The sequence below is a fragment of the Sitophilus oryzae genome, unplaced genomic scaffold (assembly GCF_002938485.1).
Source record: "Sitophilus oryzae breed Bouriz unplaced genomic scaffold, Soryzae_2.0 scaffold_1576_pilon_pilon, whole genome shotgun sequence".
Lineage (NCBI taxonomy): Eukaryota > Metazoa > Arthropoda > Insecta > Coleoptera > Curculionidae > Sitophilus > Sitophilus oryzae.
The window spans coordinates 14,471,335-14,489,069 of NW_022146254.1; the positions used below are offsets into that span (position 1 = coordinate 14,471,335).

The 17,735-nt window shown below is 33.2% G+C and overlaps 2 protein-coding genes across 5 annotated transcripts in view; one reads left to right on the forward strand and one right to left on the reverse strand.

The window, feature by feature from the left end:
* Positions 1–1,492, forward strand: part of LOC115879325 — a 40,868-nt gene extending 39,376 nt beyond the window's left edge. For all 3 annotated transcript variants that reach the window (XM_030896095.1, XM_030896097.1, XM_030896096.1), the window contains exon 5: positions 540–1,492. In XM_030896095.1, the coding sequence (XP_030751955.1) occupies positions 540–625 (86 nt within the window). In that variant the 3' untranslated portion in view covers positions 626–1,492. The remainder of the gene's footprint in view (positions 1–539) is intronic.
* Positions 1,493–5,234: 3,742 nt separating this feature from the next.
* Positions 5,235–13,644, reverse strand: LOC115879326 (multiple epidermal growth factor-like domains protein 10). 2 transcript variants are annotated; one of them, XM_030896100.1, is made up of 6 exons: positions 13,310–13,644; positions 10,659–10,811; positions 10,196–10,336; positions 6,363–6,620; positions 6,077–6,235; positions 5,235–5,449 (listed from the first exon to the last, which is right to left on the reverse strand). In XM_030896100.1, the coding sequence occupies exons 1-6, from the start codon at positions 13,410–13,412 to the stop codon at positions 5,268–5,270; spliced, it is 996 nt and encodes a 331-aa protein (XP_030751960.1). In that variant the 5' UTR covers positions 13,413–13,644; the 3' UTR covers positions 5,235–5,267. The 2 variants fall into 2 exon arrangements, with proteins under 2 accessions (XP_030751960.1, XP_030751959.1); XM_030896099.1 differs by having other exon boundaries at positions 13,289–13,640.
* Positions 13,645–17,735: the final 4,091 nt, after the last annotated feature.

The following is a 17,735-nucleotide window of genomic DNA, read 5'->3' on the forward strand; positions in this document are numbered from 1 at the left end:
CTTGTATATTATTGTAATATGACTGCAGTAACATGTCTACAAAGTGTTCCAAATTCGAGCCTCATAGTTGGGATCTCGAAAACTAAAAGCGATACCAGGTTGGTTAAATGGAGGCAAATTTGAGCAATGTATAATGTTGATCAAAAAATTTAAAAATTCCGAATGCTTCCGAACATTTTTGAAAATAAAAAACGAATATTCTCAGTTTTCTTTTATTTTTTATGACTTTATTTGAAATGAATGATAGATATAACAAAATAAATTTTACATTCTCATAGTTACTTTTTCTGCTGTACGAGATGATGTTTTCAAACCGACCTTTCGTCTCAAAGCTCATCATCATCAACTTTCTTTGTTAACTACGGTCCTGGATATTTTATTAAGAATTTTAAGAGGTTCTAAGGTCAAAAAACCAATGATGTATCGTACATATTTGAAAATTTCATATTAATAACATTTTCCATAAGAACTCATATGTTAGAAAAAAAAAACAGAAACTAGATTTTTGCTAAAATCAATACATTTTTTTTTATTTTTAGGTGGCGCTGTGTCGACTCATCACCAAAGAGTACTATATCCAATTACATTAGGATATCTACTATTAAGGTTTTATTTAAACACGTAATTTTTAACAAAATATTTTATTTTGTTTAAAATTAAAAAAAAACAGATTATTTATACAGGGTGCCTTACCTAAACTGAAGATTTAAGTGCTCACACTCCTCGTTTACACACCAAGGTTTTTTTCAAACGATATGAAACGAATTTTCTTGTAAATATACACCCTGTATATATTAATAAAAAAAATCGGTTTGGATTTGTACTGCCGATGTTTCTAATAAGACAACAATACAACTTTCTTTTTGACTTTCAATATACAGAGACGCAGATAAATTCTAATAGCATCATAGGGAATTTTTTTTTAAATGTTTACCTTAGGTGAAATTTGACTTCGACAGTATGCTTTGAATTAGGTTAAAAATGACATAAGAAAAATACATATATAATAAAAATAAATACCCACAAAAATAGTTTCCTTGTCTACTTTTTTAATCAACTTTTTCAAATAAAGTTTTTCTAAATTCGATCTATAAACCCATTTTTTAGCCATTAATTACTTTAATTGTCATATTTGATATTATATCAGATTTGACCTAAATCAATAAATAAAAACAAAATCTCATATGAAGCTGAGTAATAGCTGTGACACGCTGTATAGAAAAGTTCTTTAGTAAGTAATAGATTCTCTATTAATATTTTTCTGAAGCTTTACAATTTCACTCATATAATCTCACACAAGTCTACTTAAGATGTCCATTCACGTGATCAATCAAGCAAAATATTATTTCAAAATACACAATAAACATTGGATTAATAGAAATAAAGGCGGCAGAAATGCAAAACGATTATTTTATTAATAAATAATCTTTGGCTTCAATTTTTAAACAAACCCTGTATATACCATGTGATTGGCGACTTTTTTTGATGTCATTTTTTTCAGTCACTCTGTACAGGGTGGGTCAAATTCGACGCTTTTAAACGGAAACACCCTTTTCTATAGGAGATAGACGAAAACTAATATCGGTGTCTGGAGCTCAATTTTCATCAAAAACATGATGGTGAAATCCGCACATCAATATCTGTTACCGTTTCGGAGTTACGGGGTGTTTTTCAAAAATGTGCATTTTTAACAAATCGCTGTAACTTTTTTGCTATGGAAAATTTTGTATTTCTATGAAGACATTTCCAAAGCACATTTTTACGTAGAATTTAATAGTTTAAGTATAATTTTTTTAAACTTAATAATTTAAGAGTTATCAACAGAAAAATTCATTTTTTATTTGAGACACCGTATATATTTTTAATTAACTGAAGAGAATTTAAAATTACCTTTTCAAAAATATAGCACACTTGATATTTTGTTATAATCCCCTTCGAAATACAGAATTTTTAAAAGCTCGCCACTTTTAACTAGTAGGCTTTGGGTCCCTTATTGATGATATGCCTTTAATGGAACTCTAAAACATATTTTTCCAGCAAGACGACGCATCGCCTCTGAACGCTGAAGTTATCAGCAAATTTTACAGCCAATTTTAAGAATAATTGGATAGCTAACCAAGATCTCACCCGTTGGCCCTCGACGCCGCCTGACTTAGTACCCATGGATCTAATCCTATGGATATATTTGCGGAAGAATAAAAGTCCCTTATTCTTCCTTATAATGGAGACAAGAATTAAAAATACTTAGCAGTTATGAGAGGGTATCTTTCACCCCCACTGAGTTAATGAATACCGCGAGAAATGTTCAAAAACTGCCCCGTCTACCCATAACAGAAGACGGTCGATATGTCGAACACCTGTAGCAAAAACTCATGTCTTGGTTTGCTACTTATTTTTATTGTTATTAGATATAGTTTAAATGTATTGATGTTGGTTAAATATATTTTAAATTGTTATAAAATTCTGCATCTCCCATAGCAAATATTATTTTCGTTTTAATTGATGCTCACAGCTAGAATTTTTTTGCATTACAGCCGGTGCCGTTCAAAGCCTACTTATTTAAAGCGGGCGAATTTTTATATACTCTATATCTCGAAGAGGAATCGAGCAAAATATCGACTGTTTTATATTTTTAGAAAGGTAATTTTAAATTCTTTTCAATAAAGTAAAAATACACAGGGTGTCCCATATAAAAAATCAAATTTTCTGTTGATAATTCTTAAATTATTAATTTTAAAAAAATTATACTTAAACCATTAAATTCTACGTAAAAAGGTGCTTTGGAAATGTTTTCATAAAAATACAAAATTTTCCATAGCAAAAAAGTTACAGCGATTTGTTAAAAATGCATATTTTTGAAAAACACCCCGTAACTCCGAAACGGTAACAAATATCGATATGCGGTTTTCACTATCTTGTTTTTGATGAAAATTGAGCTCCAGACACCGATATTAGTTTTTGTCTATCTCCTACAGAAAAGGGTGTTTCCATTTAAAAGCGTCGAATTTGACCCACCCTGTACACTATACTCGTAGTATGGTAAAAATGTTTTATAATCAAACAAGTCATATTTAACAAAACACAATATGATCGAAAAAAACGGCGTCGGCGATGGCTAATAAATGAAGATCACTGTCATTTTATATGGTAAATATTATCGATCGTCGCAGCCAACTGGACGCCGTTTTTTTTTCTTGTTCATACGGTATAAATATATATCTTAAATGTCAATATTCGAAGTCAGTTTGATTATAACTTTTTGACCCATACGTTTTACGCCATATTAAGTACCTACTGAGTGTTCCACTAAGATTAGGTATGTCTCGGCTGTGTCTCAGAAAGTATTGTATGATATGAAAAAAAAACGGCCAATTGGCTTGGAAATGACGACCAATGACATTTCCCATATAATTTTACATATAAAATGCCTGTGGAAAAAAATATTTATAACTAAAGAGAACAGGTTTTTATTTGTTGGAAATTATTTTCAAGTTTGTAGAATAGCCGCAAGAGGAGGCAACTGTGTCTAGTCTTATTGGTACACCCTGTAACATGTAACACCCTGTAAAACCATTACACATTTGCAAAACTCAATGTATAGCTCAATAAATTATTTATTAGAATGTTTTGGTGTAGAATAGACTTATAAATATTTATATCTGACTTTGTTATTGTTGTTTCTGAACAAAATAGCAATTTGTCTTGTAAGGAAATGAATTGAAGTGAATTTAAGCCATGTTTCGCAATAAAACACAATGAAACGGTATTTTTAGATTTGTTTAGCTTGGAGGAAACACGAATTTCTACAATATACAGGGTGTGATAGTATGAGTGTGAAAAATTTAGGAAATTACAGTTTTTTTAAGATAATTTGATTTTTAGGGGTTAAAAAATTATTTCTTTTGAATTTTTTGCACTTATAAAACACCCTGTATGCTTAAAAGTTATTAGATTGTGATATTTAAGGTGTACTTAACAAAATAATAAACTTTATTTATTCATGTTTAGGAACCTATTAACGCGTTTATTAAAAAAAATAATACGTATATTTATGTAAATATGTCACAAATTTATTGTATTTTACATTTGATGCCATAATAGTATTACATTACTAGTTCTTTTTTAATTACCAAAAACTTGTATGTACTTAATTTTTTGTTACATTTTGTTGTTTGTTTTGTAATAAACTTTATAGAAAAAAAATGTGTTTTTTTCTAAATTTTCTAGTTATATTCTTCGCCTTAAAAATCTTTTAAGCTTTAAGTCTGTTCAGTAAAATAATATAGCGGGTGTGTCTCAAAAGTGGCTCACCCCTATAACTTTTTTATTTTTTCAGATAAAAGAACGAGATTTGGTATGTTAGTATGTGACATAAATTAGGACTGATTGACGTATTCAATTGTTTTTGGTCACTTCCTGCTTTACCGGAAATGACTTCAACTTTTGATATTTAAATGGCACCTTCGGTATTTTTTACTTTATTCGGTAGAAAATGACACTCTGAATAGAATGACATATCATATGTCAACTTTAATTATCTTTTACCTGAAATTGTAACGTACGGTTCATAGCGACAATTTGACTCCAATTTGACTACCAACTGTGTGGTACCAAATTACTCGTAAAAAATGGTTTTTCCAAATATACTAATGAGCCACCCTCGTTCCATTTGAAAAAATTGAGATACGATTAAAAATACGATTTGGGCATCTTTTAACCAGCCAGGACACGAAAAACATTAGACGATCAAATCTATTTTTCCAAGCCTCCTTGATTAAAAAATAGTGTTTTTCACAGTCATGGTACTCTAGATGGAAAGTTAAAATACGATTTTTTTTAAACGAAAATGTCAAAAGTTGACATATGATATGTCATTCTATTCAGTGTGTGATTTTCTAAGTAAAAATATTCGAGGATGCCATTTAAAAATCAAAAGTTGTATTCATTTCCGGTGAAACATGAAGTGACTAAAAACAAATGAATACGTCAAAAAATCCTAATTTATGTCATATACTAACATACCAAATAGGCGGATACAGGAATTTATTTTAGGGGGGCCCAAATAAAAAGTAATGTAGAATATGCTTTTTAGGATTTTAGGGCGAAATTTTTAACCCAATCTATCGATTTTAGAAGTTTGGGGCCCTCCTCTGCATCCGCCACTGGTACTATTCCCCAAGTATGTTTCAAAGTAAAAGAAACATTAACTTTTTGATGAAATCAAATGAAATATCTGTATTTAAAAAAAGTTTATTTAAAAAAGTTGACTATGAAAATAAATAACAGATGAGACAAAAAAGGACAACTATGTAACTGTTAAAGCTTGGTAGAAAAGCGGAATTATAACAACCCAGTGATTCATCTACCACTCCTGGCAAGCACTGACATACTCCATCGATGCAGTTTACTAATGTAGACTGTTCAGTACTTGTAATACATTCTTCTACGTCTAAAATAAAGAATCATAGAACGTAAATTACTTAATATGCATTAAACTTCATTCAGAACCTCCTAATTAGTGGAAAAAATTTGTGGTCTCAATTACGCTTTATACTTTTTAGTTTACGATCATTCACAATGTCTAAAAAACACACTTAAAATTAATGGAATATCCTAGCGACAATTTGCGGTAGTCAGTTGTATCCATAGAGAAAGTCTAATATTTAGCTTATAAAACAATAAACCTTTGATGTCAAACCAAATTTTGTCTGGACGGACGGATATCAAAGGCCAAAATGACATTCGTCGCAAATTTTGAAGTATAATTAGTGGAAAAGTTAAAATTTTGCTAACTTTTTCCACTAATTGCAAATTTCTACCACTAATTTTGACGTCCTGAATGCTTACATTCAAATTACAGGAACAAACTTCTACGCTAATTGAAACCACTAATTTTATGGCTCTGAATTAAGCTTAACTTTTTCTAATTGAAAATGACTACCACTAATTTTAACGTTCTCAAGGCTTACATTGAAATTAGAGAAACAAACTTCTACGCTATTTGAAACCACTAATTTATTCCACTAATTTTGACGGTTTATTTTTTTTTAATTTCAAATTCTTGTTTCCATTTTACCTCTGCACCTAAAGCCGATGCCCGAAGTCCGCACACACTTGTTTTGGTACCCGTGCCTTCCAGCCTGACACACACAAGTGTTGTTTAAACAAACACTGTCAGTGAGAAACTCTGAGCATTGAGTGCTCTCGTCACAAGTTTCCAAGAAGTACGTTGCAGCTAAAACGATAAAAACCATGTAATTTAAAAAATAGTTTTGTTGAATAAAAACAGAAATAAAAGAGATGTCTTTTTTTCCTGCTTTAAGAATCTGTTACTTCACAAATATATTGTAATAAAATGGTACCTTTTAAACAAGTACTCTCATTTCTGCTAATGACGTATCCTACTTGACACCTACAGACTTCTCGACAGACCGCATTCTCTGTTCCAGCGCATTCAGCATCATCCGCGCAACTTCCACCAAGTTTGCTTCCTGTGATGCATCTATTCCTGTCAGGAGTAGGTATTTCTCCAATGTTACACTCGCATTTTCCATCTACGCAGTAAGCATAGCCATTTTCCAGGACGCAGTTCCCATCTGTACGGCAATATTCACCTAAAACTAGAAGAACATTCAAGTTTAAATAGAACGAAACTGTAATAATTAAAAAAATCATATAAGACCAGGTGTGTGCGTTTCAAACTGATAGCGGGTGGCAGCGGCAAGTCTGTCTGAACACCCCGTATATTGCAATTTGGGTAAATACCACTGTACCCGGTATATATCTAAGTAAACATACTTTGTTAAAGTACCTTAAATTAACCTTAGTACCTTAACAATTTGTTGTTAAATTCGAAATTAAAGAAACATCCAAGGTCAGAAAATCACCAGTTAGTCGAGGACTACACAAAAAACTGCACAATCGCCAATAAATTCTATGAAAAGAAGACAACACAACGCCGACGGTGAAATTTAGGTAAATACCCTAATTTTACAAGAGGATTCCTCGACGACCGCATAGTAAATAACCGGTATAATTCCAGGAATATACCAGTTTATACCCAGGTATACAGGTATATATCTACAATATTCCTCTATGAGTGTAATGTATACCCTACACTATTCTGTAAACATTGGTCTGGGTATATACCAGGTATACACCCAAATTGTATTACCTCCCCGTTGGATATTTACCCACCGCCCTGTGTCCCCATACTGTGTCTGACTGCTATCCGAGAGTACAGGACTCGATCCTCAGTCGGTAGCAAAGCGTATTTATTGAAATAAAAATATTTATTCATGTAAATGCGACCATCGAGCCGACCATCGAGCGACCATCGAGCAGTAAGGAAAGCAATAGTAAGTCACCTCGAGTATGGTTTTGTGTTTCCAAGGACAAGAAGGCAATGAAAAAACAACGATCTAGCTAGAAAAAGAGAGAACACTCCAGTAACTGGACCAGAACCGTTCTGCTTTCCAAGTGAAAACTAACTTAAAACAAACCTGTAATGATAATCCTCCAACGGTTCAAGACACTAGAAGAAATTTCTCAGAACTTAAGACCGAGAAGAATTTTCCTTGATTTAAATAAAAACAATCTTCAGATTATCACGGGGTTTTAACAAACACTGTCTCCTCAACGAACACCTCAGCAGATTGAAGCTAAGAAACAACGGCAAATGCAGATTCTGTGGAGAAAATGGGGAAACACCAGAACACCTCGTCCCTGAATGCGCCGAGACGACAACAATTCCGACTGATATCGGAGATGAAGAACTAGCCGTTAACAATGGAGTAAAGCCGTTTCGTTCACCCCGTGTTCGATCTTTGGTGTTCTCCATATTCCTATACGGGTCTGAGTCATGGACCATCAAGAGCGCTGATAGACACCGTATAGATGCATTTGAGATGTGGTGCTGGAGGAGAATGCTCTGTATCCCATGGACAGCTCGAAGAACAAACCAGTCAATTCTCAATGAACTCGGCATCACATATCGATTTGCACCATTTGCTGTAGACGCATCCGCAATACTTCGGTCATATTACTCGCAGAGGTGAAAACAACCTTGAAAAACTCATAGTACAAGGCAAAGTAGAAGGCCGAAGACCCAGAGGACGATCACCATCAAGATGGCTTGACCAAATAGCAAATATTACAGGTCATCAATTTCAATCAAATCTCCGAGAGGCGGAAGATTGCCAACGATGGAAGATCAAAATCATCAGCTGCACATAGCCATAATATCAGGATTCTTCAGACATGAAGAGACGACGAAGAAGAAGAAAACCTGAAACTGTATGATGAGTTATAACTCAAAAAAGGGGAACACCTAATAGATCTATCATCTTCTTACAGTGCCATACTGTATACAGAGCGTCGGCTACCTCTCGCATGTACAGGGTGGGTCAAATTCAACGCTTTTAAAATGGAAACACCCTTTTCTATAGGAGATAGACAAAAACTAATATGGGTGTCTGGAGCTCAATTTTTGTCAAAAACATGATGGTGAAAACCGCATATCGATTTCTGTTACCGTTTCGGAGTTACGGGGTGTTTTTCAAAAATATGCATTTTTAACAAATCGCTGTAACTTTTTTGCTATGAAAAATTTTGTATTTTTATGAAAATATTTCCAAAGCACCTTTTTACGTAGAATTTTGTGGTTTAAGTATATTTTTTTTAAAATTAATAATTTAAGAATTATCAACAGAAAATTTGATTTTTTATATGGGACACCCTGTATATTTTTAATTTGTTGAAAAGAATTTAAAATTACCTTTCCAAAAATATAACACACTTGATATTTTGCTCGATTCCTCTTCGAGATATAGAGTATAGAGTATATAAATGTTCGCACGCTTTAAATAAGTGGGCTTTGAACGGCACCGGCTGTAATGCAAGAACACTTCTAGCTGTGAGCATTAATTAAAAAAAATAATATTTGCTATGAGAGATGCAGAATTTTATAACAATTTAAAATATATTTAATCAACATCAACACATTTAAACTATATCTAATAACAATAAAAATAAATAGCAAACCAAAACGTGACATTTTGTTACACGTGTTCGACATATCGACCGGGTCTTCGACATATCGAAGGCGTCTTCTGTTATGAACAGACAGGGCAGTTTTTGAACATTTCTCGCGGAATTCATTAACTCAGTGGGGGTGAAAGATACCCTCTCATAACTGCTAAGTATTTCTAATTCTTGTCTAGATTATACGGAAGAATAAGGAACCTTTATTTTTACGCAAATATATCCATAGGATTAGATCCATTGGCACTAAGTCAGGTTCAATTATTCTTGAAATTGGCTGCAAAGATTTGCTGATAACTTAAGCGTTCAGAGGCGGTGCGTCGTTTTGCTGGAAAAATATGTTTTCGAGTTCCATTAGGAGCATATCATCAATAAGGGGTCCAAAGCCTACTAGTTAAAAGTGGCGAACTTTTAAAAATTCTGTATTTCGAAGGGGATTATAACAAAATATCAAGTGTGGTTTATTATTGGAAAGGTAATTTTATATTCTTTTCAGTTAATTAAAAATATAGAGGGTGTCCCAAATAAAAAATCAATTTTTCTGTTGATAACTCTTAAATTATTAATTTTAAAAAAATTATACTTAAACCATTAAATTCTACATAAAAAGGTGCTTTGGAAATGTTTTCATAGAAATACAAAATTTTCCATAGCAAAAAAGTTACAGCGATTTGTTAAAAATGCACGTTTTTGAAAAACACCCCGTAACTCCGAAACGGTAGCACATATTGATGAAAATTGAGCTCCAGACACTGATATTAGTTTTCGTCTATCTCCTATAGAAAAGGGTGTTTCCATTTAAAAGCGTCGAATTTGACCCAGCCTGTACTTGTGATGTGTGTTATCAGTATTTCACAAGTACACGGGACCCACGGGACCTACATTTTATCGCCGAATCCAAACGGCACTATTTGAGAGGCAAATATACTCAAGGTGGTTTGCCATTGCCTTCCTTGAGGTGGCATGGCGGCTCGCTGGTCGCTCTATTTAGATAAATCGATATTTTTATTTAAATAAATAAAGCGACCGTACTGGCTGGAAATCGAACCCAGTACCAGCCCACCTCTCGCACACTGCCTTTAATAGATCTATAAGGTCATGTAATTAACGCCCCTCCCAAACATTCTATATTCTACTCGTATAGATTACTTACGATTTATTGCATGGCAACGTTTATCCCATGGATAATAGTTCGTTCCTTCTGGACAAGTACATACACCATTGCACACTGCTAGAGAGCCCATGTCAGTGACGCACTGAATATTAAATTCACATTCTTCATTATATTTAGCCACTAGAAATATAAATTATGTACAGGTATATACAGAGTAAACTTACTTTTCTGAAAAGCAGGAAAAGCACAGCTTATTCAGTATCATTTGCTGCGCCTATTCTCGTACACAGTCTAGCATTCACAACACTAGTCTCGATCATTATTATATACGAAGCTTAAATAGAGTTCAGAAGCCTGCTTGTTACATAGCATAAGATAAGGAAATAATAAGATATTTGTTTGATCAAAAATTTCAATGTAAAGAATCGTAAGTTGAACGACTGGTATTACATAGGCTGTGGTCCAAGTGTAAACAAATATACTTACCAAAAATTATACTTACATTTTCTACAAGCGTAATAAGTGCGATTTCTTAATAACAATTCGTATCCAGATTGGCATTTGCAGGACCCGGTTCTGTTGTTTGCATTGTCGTTATTGTAACAAAAAGAATTTAAGTCACAGTCGATATCTAGTCTACAACTTTTATACGACACTGCAACAAATAGAAGAATATAGTTTAAACAACAAAAAAACACCAAAAAAGTTTAAATAATATGTGTATCGTTTTATGAAATTGTAGATCATAAAATTTTAATAACATCTTTCTAAAATATATTATTTCATTGAAAATAAAGCAATATTTCAAGAAATAAAGCAGAATTTTCTAATGCCGGGTCCAGACCAAGCGGACAAAACAACGACAAGACAGAAACATTCATGTTTTGCGACAAAATTGCGACAAATCCAATACATTTTGGCGTTTTTGTTTTGTTTCAAAATTCGGAGACTTTTCAATGTCCCGTCTTGAGTCGGTAAATATTAAAGTGTCTATGTTTTGTTCGTATATTTTACAAGTTGTCGGCGCAGTGTGGATGGCGTGTGCTGCGAACAGTAGGAGACCAGTGAAATCACACATGATTAATAAAACTCATTCGCAACTACTAAACTTTTGACTTTGTTGTACTTTTCTCTTTGCGGTGTGGACAATTTGTCTCAAGTTTGTCTTGTCAGAATTCCCAATTTTTTGTCGCAAGTTTGTCTTGTTTTTGTCTCAAAATCGTGTTTACTTTTTGTCACCCGGTATAAGAAACAGTAATATTAAAAAAATATATATATATATAAATTTGAACCATCACCTTGGTAAGCAGTTATACGTACTGTACCACACACCCACTACTATTTTGACAAATTTAGGAGATATGGACATTGCTGGAAGAAATGTATACATTGGTATTTTCTATACCGGGTGCGTCTCGAAAGTGGCTCACCCCCTATAACTTTTTTATTTTTTCAGACGACAAAAAGAATGTGCATTTGCAGATGACTTGGCAATTTTAGCTAACAGCGAAAAAGAACTGAAAAGAAATATAGAAATCTGGCTGGAAGCTCTTGGAGAGAAAAATCTAAAAATCAATGAGATTAAAACAAAAGTTATGATTTTAGGTAAAACGGAAGTCAATATGAATATAGAGATAAATGACATCAATTTGGAACAAGTCGATTCATACAAATATTTATTTGGGAGTGAACATCAGTAGCACGTACAGGAGAACAAGAGACGGAAATCATCGAAAGAATTGGCAACACGTCCCGCTTGTATCAAGCCATTAAAAACAATTTCTTAAATAAAAAAAAAATCTCGAGAGCAGTGAAGATGAGTATACAAGACAGTATTCATACCGACGTTGATTTTTCGCTGTGAAAGTTGGGTATTAACTTAAAGATTGAATGGTAAGATCCAAAGAATGGAGATGTTATATCTACGAAGAGTACTTGGGGTAACAGGGAAAGATAGACTAAAGAACAGCTTTATAAGAGAGGAACTAAAAGTAGATTCGATCCTGAATAAAATTGAGCAATGTCAGCTTAGGTGGTATGGACATTTGAACAGAATGAACAACGACATACCAGTAAAAGGCGTGTGGGAAGCTAAAATGCAGGGAAAGAGACCAAGGGGAAGACCAAGTAAAACGTGGAATGACACAATAGAGAAGATAGTGCAGGATAGAGGACTAACATTAACAGAAGCCAATAGTTTAGCAAGAGAGAAAAATAAATGGAAACAATTTGTGTATAGTGTAGCAATTAAGTGAATTTATTTAATTTAGTATACCTTACACCTTCGGGTAGAAAGGTTTTTGATTATATATATATATATATATATATATATATATATATATATATATATATATATATATATATATATATATATATATATATATATATATATATATATATATATATATATATATATATATATATATATATATATATATATATATAATATATTGATTGACGTATTCAATTGTTTTTGGTCACTTCCTGTTTCACCGGAAATGACTACAACTTTTGACATTTTCGCTTAAAAAATCGTATTTTAATTTTCAATCTAGAGTGCCATATGGCTGTGTTAAAAAATAATTTTTAATCAAGGAGCTTTGGAAAAATATATTTGATCGTCTAATGTTTTTCGTGTCTTGTTCTCGTCGGTTAAAAGACGCCCAAATCGTATTTTTAATCATATCTCAATTTTTTCAAATGGAAAATTTTTTTCAAATAGGTGGCTCATTAGTATTTTTTTACGAATAATTTGATACCACACACTTGGTATTTCGAGTTAAATTGTCGTTATGAACCGCATGTTACAATTTCAAAAAAACCATATGCAACAATGTCAATGATATGTCATTCTATTCATAGGTCAGAGTGTCATTTTCTATCGAATTAAGTAGAAATATACCAGAAGGTGCCATTTAAAAATCAAAAATTGCAGTTATTTCCAAAGAAACAAGAAGTGACCAAAAACAATCAATCCTAATTTCTGTCACATACTAATATACCAAATCTCGTTATTTTTTATCTGAATAAATAAAAACGTTATAGACGTGAGCCACTTTTGAGACGCACTCGGTATAAGTTAATGCTTAAAAGCAAAAAGCTGAAGTATACGATTTTTGAGTAATAACCTACCTAAATTTTCTGTGATCTTACCTAATTTTTCGTCTGACAACGACAAAATCAATTCACTGTCTTGTGTTAACACTAAACTAAACGTACATAAAACTAGGGTTACACCTAACACTAACTGGTACATTTTGCAACATAGTCGTTTTTTATCGAAGGCTAATCATTACTCACTGTACTTGTTCCTGGCCTAGTGTATTAGTTTGTAAGTTTATCAGTTGTTATCAAATTTCGATAAAAGTATTTAATTAACTATGTCACTACGGAATAATGTATATTTTTAAGCCCTTTGTTAAAGCTATTGTTAGTTTTGAGAAAAAAAAATATAGGTTTAAAAATCTATGCATTTTCTTTTGTACTCAGTATATAAAAATTAGGCTGTCATTAGATTATATCTAAATTATTTAAATTACTATCTAAAATAGAGAAATACACACATGGCCAAAATTATTGCATATAACGATATTTTTATTATATTTTGGACCTAATATGATTCTTTTTATATTTTTGGATATATTTGCTTACTACACGATTAACTAATATAAAATTAAAAATCTAAGTGCAACTAGGCTGTTATTATAATTTTATTTCATGAGTGAAAATCAACAAAAACAAATTTCATTTTAAACAGAAAATATTGAAAACAATTTTAATTATTTCTCACAACTAATAGTCTGTATTGCCTCCTCGAGCCTCAATGCAAGCTGTGAGACGACGTGGCATGCTCTCAATTAAGCTGTCCAGAAGATGTTGAGGAATGGCTTCCCATGTTTCGCGCGCAGCAATTTTCAATTCATTTAAGGTACGGGAGGATCATTCCTTTTGGGGCAATATGACGTTTTAACATGTCCCTAGCATGTTCGATCACATTCATATCTGGAGACATCGGTGGCCACCACAGTTTTCTTATACCCTCTTCCTCACAAAATTCGCAAACCGCTAAACTGCGATGGGGAGGAGCATTATCGACCATGTAAACAAATTAATCCCCCACTGCCCCTCGAAATGGACGCACAATATAGGCTCTAAAACGTCTCTAAGATATGAGGCGCCTGTAATTATGCCATCAATAAAAACAAGAGGAGTTCGAGCTCCGTGCATTATACCTGCCCATTATATGCTTCCCCCTTGAAACGGGACACGGGGTTGAGCTGCATTCAAGCGTGCTCGTCTTCCAGATGCTCTCCAGACCAAAATTCGTCGCGAGTCTGACACTAGGCCTATTTTCTTGTTTCATCACTAAACATGATGAAATTCCAATTAAATCGACATTTGCTCTCATCTCCTCAGCCCGTTGTAGTTGCGTAATTTTGTGCTGTAAATTAAGCTTGGGAACACGTAGAGGCCTCCTTAAATGTAATTCTCTGCCATGGAGTCTTCTTGCTATAATCTTTCTTGAAACATTTACTCCGAGGGGTAAACACATAGGGCAAAAAGTGTACACCTACATCCTCTATCCTTAGTACATCCCCTACATCCTCCAGTACATCCTCGGTACATCCCCTACATCTTCGGTACATCCCCTACATCCTCGTACATCCCCTAGTACATCCCCTACATCCTCGGTACATCCACTACATCCTCGGTACATCCCCGGTACATCCCCTACATCCTCTAGTACATCCTCGGTACATCCCCTGGAAATCCTCTCATGTGTACGCCATACATTTAGAATAATTTTCGTGATGAACCTTTTTACGTATCTAAAATACTTTTCGATATATTTTCGTATATATTTTTTTTAAATTTTATTTGAATAGTAAAAAGAAAGTTAAAATTTTGAACGCTATTATCTCCGAAACTATTAAATATATAAAAAAAAGATGAAGCACCATTTCGACTTACATTTACTAGAGGGATATAAAAATTAACAGGGTGTTTTTTTATTTAAAACAACAAGATTAAGGTTACTTTACTTACGACGAAACCGGAATTGTTATTTATGTTAGAGCGATCTCCCACTTTATTACGAGCTTTATTATATGTATAACTACACAAAATTTCTCAAACCTCTACAATTTATTGGCTAGTAATATAGTTGACACCTAATATTTTTGTTGAATTCAAAAGGACAAAAAAAAATCAAAACCATTTAAAAAAATTATATGGGGTCATCGAGAATCGAACTAAGGCGCGCCAACCCATATCAAATCTTGCCAGAGCTGTAACAATCTCGGCTATTGTTGTGCCTACAACAATTCGCCGTTACTTTTATTATACAGGGTGAGTCTTAAATAGGCAAATATTTTCAGGGCTGGTAGATCTCGATAAAAGAAACATATTTTTTCTTTACCATTTTTCAAATAAGTCCAAAATAACCGAGTTATTTAAGTTTGAAAATTAAAAAAAAAATTGATTTTTTTAAATTTTGATAGCCACCTGATTTTTTTCTGTATTTGTGCCCTTTTAGTGCCGTAACCATAGAGTAAAGCTGTAACTATGGTAATATCAGAGATTAAGAATTTATAACGTGGGAAAATTAGCGGTGAACAGGCAGTTCTAAAAAGTTTTCGAAAAATATACAGGGAAATTTAAAAGAAAATGCACGATTTTCAACATATTTTATTTGCAAAAAAAGCATCATAGACGTGTTCCTGGGGTCAAAATATACCACCCCTGGAAATATTTGCACTTATTTAAGACTTACCCTGTATAACAGCAGTTTATGCCTCGGTTTATGCAGTTTATGTCGGCGAAAAAAATAACTTAGCCATGCGTAAAGCCCTATATTATTTGCAAAGTTATCAATCTCGTGTTGTGAACCCCAAATAAAAATGAGATCTAGTAGCTACCGAGGATCTACTTTATAAAACAGACCTAAAAATAGGCAACGTTAAGGCATTCGCATTTATGAACTTCGTTTTTGACGTATAGAAGGTACAATAATAATTATTTACACACACTTCCCTTTAATTCATAACGCTTACGGCACTATGCAATAAGATATGAACACACATGCTAAACACATTTTTGCATAAACTTATACCAGAGATATGGATTAAAGTCTATATATCTAACTTATACATACATTTTGCGAGATATTTTGAGGTTATGAGTAGGGGTGAGCCACAAAGCCTTGAGTATCGATATTTTTATCGATATATCAAATAAAGGTCCATTTTCACTCACATGAAATTTGTGCAAATCGGCTTGTGAAAATCGGCTTGTGCAAACTTTATTTAATAAATTCATTGAGAAAAACGGATGTGCACAAGCTAATTCACATACGTGAAAACCAAGTAACGATATATTCGTCCACAAATATCGATATAGCTATCGATATAACAGATACCGCTATATCTCTTTATGAATACTTCATATCGGAAATATCTATATCTATCTATATTCTCAATATCGATATTCGATCCTATTTGATTTCGTACAGGGTGGTTGTAAAATATTGAACAAATATCAACATTTCGAGAACCACATTTTTTTTGGAAATCGCTCGGCCACATCAATTATTTTAATTTTTCCGGGGCAGATTATGCAAAAAATTAATATTATACAGGGTGTCTCAAAAATGCTTTGTCCAAAACAATTTCTTTTAATGGCAACCCTCGTGGCAACATAATTATTATTTTTCTGCATTTTTGAATTGCCCTTAAAATTCTGAATATTTTCCATGTAAGTGCTTACCCAAATCCAAGCTTTTTGGAGTTATTCTCATTTAAAAATTAAAAAGTGGAAAAAAATATTAGAAAAAAACCTTTTTTAAGAGGATACCTTATGGAAAATGTATTCAAAAGACAACCCACAAATTTGGATGACTTGAAACATCGCATTCGGCAAATTACGCCCCAAATAATTCGAAATACATACCCGGTAAATCCTCGGTACATCCCCTACATCCTCTAGTACATCCTCGGTACATCCCCTACATCCTATAGTACATCCTCGGTACATCCACTACATCCTCGGTACATCCACTACATCCTCGGTACATCCCCTGTAAATCCTCTCATGTGTACACCATAAATCCCCTAAGTGTTCACCCCTCGATTTACTCCTTCAAGGCGAGCTAACTCATTTTAATAGCAGTACTAGAAAGCAGGGGATTACGTCGTGCAATTAGGGATATTTGACGGTCTTGCACAGCAGTAGTAACTCTCTTTCTACCTCTTCCAGGCCGGCTTGTAACCTCGTTTGTCTCCCTGAATTTTTTTAATATTCGCGAAACATCGCTTTGGTCAACTCCTGCAATTTCAGCTATTGCAACTTGCCGGTAGCCCTGTTGAAACAGTGTTACTATTCTGACTCTATTAAACTGTGAAATAATGCTTCTAGGCATTTTAAGGCCAAAACAATGGTCAAGTTTCTTCTGAAACCCAAGGGACAACAAATCGAAATGTGCAAGAATTTGTAATAATATTGAGTCTGAACGATAAACATTGTTTACCATATCCATTTTAACAAAAAAAAAATTATTACAGATTATCAAATATATGTATAA